Consider the following 6,000-nt stretch of genomic DNA (forward strand, 5'->3'; position numbering starts at 1 on the left):
TGCTGCTGCCACTGCCTCCCAAATCAAAATGGTTAAGCCAGAACAAAATTGGTTTACTGCAGGGCCAGAATGATATCTAAGCTGACATAAAGAAGTGGAAAGAATCCCTCAGGAAGGGACATAACACTAGGAAAGAGAGGGGAGATGTGGTAAACAGTGGCAAGAAGCAAAATAAAAGACTACAAAAATTAAGTAAAAAAGGTTAGAAAAACTCATCTGTCACCATATTTTTATAGGACTGAAACCTTCCCATCCTCCGAGAATTTTACACCAGAAAAAATCTTTGAAACAATTTTTTCCTAATGTAAAATTAACTTTTTACAGCAAAATGTTTCTTTTTGCTTGATTATTCCTTTAAGGATCAGTGACATCTTTATCTTTGAATTAATCTGTCATCATCTGCAATTGTTTGTCTCTGCTAATAACAAGCTGCCAGCAGCAGCAAGCAAACAGGCAAGAAAACCCTGAAACAAAAATGATTAAGTTAGTAGCATTGAAAACTAATCATTATAGAGGTTTACATCTTGTTTTTGTGGCAAAAATGTTTTAAAAATAAACAGTTCTTTAAATAATTTAATTCAACGGGTTTCATCTCCAAATTGAATCAAATGTTAAAGCACACTTCACCTTCTCCAGTTCTTTCGGTATCCGCATGCACGTGTACACTCTCTCTCGCCGCTCCGTGTATTTCGCCTCATTGTGTTCCAGGAAATAACCTCTTGTTAGCTCAGCACTGATGAATCTCAGCAAGGAAAGATCTATTCAGAAACACAGCAAGCAGAAGACACTTCAGGCACGACCTCCAGAGGGTGAGAAGCTGCTATACACTTTTGTTACTCATTACTCGCTACATGTTTCATTTACGTGGCCTCTATCCCAGAAGATTTCTGCTGATTGTTAAATAACTTTGCATGGAAGGAGTTACAGGAGATGCAAGTCTGGTGCTCTCCCATTCATGCCCCTGCTGCCTCCCAACAAACAAGCTACTTTTCCCAGGCAGACATCCCACTTCTGTAAAACATTACTCAAACCTGCTACACAAAATGCAACATGCTGAGTGAATCTAATCCTTAATGTATTATCAGACCTCCTAAATTTACTAAACTCTATTTTTGATTTCTTAAAAGCTATTTTCTCTCTCAGCAACATTAGCAATTTGTCCTTTATTTGAAGAATAGCTTTCTGCAAGAGCAAAATGTGCACAGATACACAATTGCAAGCCTCTCAGTGCACAAACAGTACAAACACATGAATCTTTGGTGATCAGGGCTTTCACAACCAAAAAACCATCAAGCACATACAGATCTCTTATGCCTTAATGGCTGTAGGTAAGTAACCTGAGGGCTGACTGGCCTGTGTTTAAGCAGCTTATATGGCTTTCAAAAAAGACTTTGCACAGATTAGTCTTACAAAATTAATAACATTTGAAATTATAGTTATGAAATTCAGGCTGTCAGCACAAGAAGGTTGAACTTAAGCTTCAACACTCACAGACGAGGTCTGACATTACCACCTCCTTGTAACACTTCAGAAGTGACAGAATACTATCATGAAGTCCAACATCACTGGTTACTGGTATTTAAAATCAGAAACTCTCAGTGTTCACACAACACCCAGAAGATGAAAATCACCTATCTACACAAACAGATGAAAAGCTACAGACACTTACTATGATACAAGTACATGTTTCAAATTTCAGCCAAAGTCTTAGGGGCTAGAGGAGGAAGAAGTAACCTTGCATGGTCGAATATTCTACCTTTCTCAGGGCAGGAAGAAACTGTACTTAGTAAAACAACTCAGATAACAGCTGCTAAGAGGGGAACGCAAGTACTGACACTCTGCATAAGGAATTTCACGCAAAACTGTCTGAGGCAATGCCTTCTCAATATTCATCACATTGAAGATGAAGTTTTTCACAGTAGCCAGAAGATTACCAAGAGTTTTAAAGCAAAGAAGGAATCAGCTCAAGCAGAAGTATAAAAGAAGCAAGAGAGGGTGTGCTTACAGCCTGCATTAGCTTGGGTAGGAGGTGTAATTAGAATTTAGGGGGAGGATTAGACACTCCGTAGTTTGTGGTGGTGCATTAATATTCTCTGTATGTCTGGTATTGCGATTTATCACACTGCTGATACTGATCACAGCTATAAAACTCACTAACTACCCGTTAATTATGTATTGTTAACAAATCATGATTTCCTTTAAACTGTGAGAACTGAACCATTTTCCCACGTATGAGCACGTCCCTGGATAGTGATTTTGATAATTTTTGTATTACTGATCTACTTCTACTAAGTAGGTCAAATCACTCGAAGCCCTAAACATATTTATTCTAAAACAAACAAAGCATGTTGCTTAATGAGTAGTAATAAACTAATATTTACGTATTAAGTTTCAATCAAAGTTCATTCCATGAAATCACTGCTCAGACCTCTTATGAATTTGTTTTCTGGAGTCTTCCTTCGTAACACTATCACTTGTAACTTTTTTAGTTATGTCAATTCTTCAATGTTTAAAAACTTGAAAGTAAAAACAGATATGCATAAGCATACCAAGTAATTACTCAGTTAACTGCCCAGGTGTATTTTCTTCCACCTCAAACAACCAACCTTCTCTACCTTAAAGCAATCTCAAACAACTGAAGTTTCCTACACAGTAAATACATGTATATGGGCAAGTACCATGGGGTAACTTATGAGTCCCTGCCAACTTCAGATATTCTCGGATTTTAGCTAATGAGATATTTGTTCCCACTGCTTACCTCACACAAAGTATTTTAGAGGCCTATAGCTGAAAACCAAATGATTTTAAGTTTTCAACATCTTAGACTTTCATGCCTTAGCTATTGGGGGATCAATCCTCATGGAGGTTGATCAATACATAAGCTCCAGAGCGTGACTGCAAAATCATCTCTGCAGTGACGGGATGCACTGGAGCGTGCAGTCACTCGGCCACCTCCCCCTGAGCACTTGCTGCCACCCAGCACCAGCCCCAGCTCTGTGCCAGCTGTGAAACAGATTAGTGGCTGACCCTGTAGGAAAAACACAGTAACCAAAAGAACAGTGTGAGACACCAAGGCAGAACAAAGTAATAAATCATTTGAAAAATAGCTCAATTCTGCTATCAAAACATCAAACATTTTCTTTTAAAAGTAAACTCTAACTCCTACTTCAAATTCCCCTCTTTTGCAGTCAGAAAGTTCTAGACTGTGACCCAAGTTTACTCTGTTCAAACAGCATACTCTTAATGCTTACAGTATGCTCATTTACCTCCACACCCCAGGACAGGAAAGCATAAGCATCTTCAAAAAACACAAAAGGACACAAATTCCTTCAAGGTAAGAAGATAATGATTTAACTAAGTTATACTTCAGTGCAGCGCTGCACAAAGGATAACTACTAACCAGAAAGGAGAGGAAAAGTTGTGGAAATGTTAAATGTGAAATGTGCTGCACTTCGGAAGTTTCTATTATATAATCATAAATACAACAATTCTAGGCATTCACTTCACTCCTGCCAATCCTAAATACACATTTCTTCCATAAGCATGCCAATTATTCAATCAAGAAAATACATATTTAAGAAAGTATTTCTCCAATCGACTTTTCTTTACAGTACTAGTCCTGCTTCATCAATGTGAAGAAAGCCTTACTTCTATTATTTAACATATTGCTACCCTTAGACGAGTTAAAGTTTTCAGTTGTTCAATCAAGAAGCCTGTTCTTATGTTTTCTTGCCATAAAGAGTCAGACAGTACCGAAGATTTTTAACTACTTTAAAATTTCAAATCAATTTCATGAACATAGTTAAGTATTCTCCACCACCTCCAGTAACAATCCCCTTTTTATAAAGTTACTTGTTCAGTTATTTTTCAGACACATCAGTATGTATCTCGATCATTCTTTTTTTTTCACCTCAAAGCAATTCGTACTACTACAAGCAAGCCAATTCCTTTATACCTATGGAAATTACATCACCTTTACAGTCTGTAGTGTTCATCAACAGCACAGAACTGCAGTCGATGCTGCATGTCTGATGATATAACACATTAGAAACAGATACAGCATCCACCAAACTCAGAACATAAGCATTCAATTGTTGACACATTATTAAAGATAAATCCTAATTCCCATTCTTTTTTTAAGACCTGTGTTTTATGACATTCAGGCAAAGATTGAGAAAGTCATGAAAGTTTAACACTTCAAGTACTTTCCAGATTTTCAGCAAGCCAATTAATTAAGAATACAGTGTTAATACAGTTATTTATAACCTTACCAACATTAAATTAATTCTGACACGGTGACTGACAGTTTTTACAAAAACGGCAGGGCTATTTACAAAAATTACTTGGTAGATACCCGAAATAGCCAGTTGAAGTGTGAATGTAAATATAGCTGCATATTGATAGGAAAGGCCAGGACAGTTCCTCTTATTTTTCCTTATAAATCCCCAGTTGGTAAATTTCATTTACTTTAAATGACTTTTAATAACCTGCGTACAACTTCAAAGCTCTAACGGCATCGCTACTGCCAGCAGGAGAGGCAAAGACCGCTGTAGATACAGCTGTGAGCGTGTAACAGGAACTGCTAAGACCACGAAACATCTCTAGCACTTCAGGAACAAAGTTGAGGAGCCGCAGCCTCCCGGCCCGCCGGGCTCGGGGAACGCTCCGACACACACTGCGCCCGCTGGAACCGGGCAGGGACCGAGCCTGACAGCCAGAGTCCCCCCTTCGGGGCACAACACAACTCCACGGAGCTCCGTGCTGCCCGCAAACCTCCCAAGCAGCAGCAGCAGTTGACAAACTGCGCGACAGGGCACGGGGACCCGCCCGCCCGCGCTCCCCTTCCCCGACAGAGCCGTGCGGGGGGCCGGGACACGGCTGACCCACCGGGACACTCCACGGAACAAATCCCCGGGCAGGGGGTGAGGGAGAGCTCCCTGCGGGCCGCCCCGCGCTCCCGGGCCCGGCCGGTCCCGCGGCACTTTCTGAAGTCGCTCGCCCAAGTTCTCACGGGCGGCAGCGCTGCCAAGAGCCTCCCGCCCCGGGAAACTCCGCCACGGCCACCCCGGGAAACACCGCCACGGCCGCCCCGGGTCCCGCGGGGACCACCCCACCCCGCGGCCCCGCTACCGCGAGGAGGAGGCCGCTGGCCCCGCCGCCGCCCCTCACCCGAGAGGCTCCGCTTCTTCTTCCTGCCTCGGTCGCTCTCGTAGAAGCCCAACGTCTCCGTTCGCTGCTGCGGGGACGGCTGCCCCGAGCCGGCGGCGGGCGGCCGCGGCTCGCTGCTCCCCCAGAGAGTTTTCGGCTCCCCGCGGCCGCTGTCCTGCCGCCCGTCGCGGCCGCCGTCCTGCCGCCCGTCCCCGCCGGTGCCCGGCGCGGCGGCGGCGGGGTCGGCCACGCCGGCCATGTTCGCCGCCCGCTGCGCGCCCGCCGCCCCCGCGCCGCGCGCCTGCCGGTGACTCATCACCGCGCGACAGCCGCGGGCCCGGCCGCGCGCCACTGCCCCGCGCGCGGGGGGCGGAGAGGGGCGGGCCGGCGCGCCGCCATCTTGCCGCCCTTAACCCCTCAGGGGTCGGGCCCGCTCCCGGCGCGCTGCTCTGCCCCGCCCCGAGGCTCCCCCGGCTCTGGGGCCCCTGCAGCGGAAGGCACCGGGTTTGCGTGGGGCGACAAAACCGGCGGGCCCTCTGCCGGTTTTTTCGCAAAACGCGTGCGACGGTCACGGTTACACGCCCCCCTTCCCCTCCCCACGGTGGCGGTCACGGTTTCACGCTCCCCTCCCCACGGGCCGTGGGACAGCAGCTCAAAGCGGTTGGTAACGAGGTGATTAAACCTTGAGCTACGCAAATAAAGACCTTGTTCAAAAATGGAAAGCGAGTGGTGAATTATTAACTCTAAAGCCAACAGGGTTTCGATGAACGGGAGAGCACGAGTTGGCCCGGGCCGGGCGCCTGAGGTCACGGCCCCGCGCTGCCCCGGCCGGGCCGCCCTGCCGGGACCGCG

General features: G+C 45.8%; 1 protein-coding gene across 1 annotated transcript in view; it reads right to left on the minus strand.

The window, feature by feature from the left end:
• The window catches only part of TAPT1 (transmembrane anterior posterior transformation 1), a 45,361-nt gene extending 39,939 nt beyond the window's left edge, over positions 1-5,422 (minus strand). Inside the window, exons 1-2 of the mRNA XM_083860835.1 lie at positions 5,170-5,422; positions 628-758 (exon numbers count right to left, since the gene is read on the minus strand). Coding sequence (XP_083716961.1) covers positions 628-758; positions 5,170-5,407 — 369 coding nt within the window. The 5' untranslated portion in view covers positions 5,408-5,422. The remainder of the gene's footprint in view (positions 1-627; positions 759-5,169) is intronic.
• Positions 5,423-6,000: the final 578 nt, after the last annotated feature.

The sequence above is a fragment of the Zosterops lateralis genome, assembly GCF_965231275.1.
Source record: "Zosterops lateralis genome assembly, chromosome: 5".
Classification (NCBI taxonomy): domain Eukaryota; kingdom Metazoa; phylum Chordata; class Aves; order Passeriformes; family Zosteropidae; genus Zosterops; species Zosterops lateralis.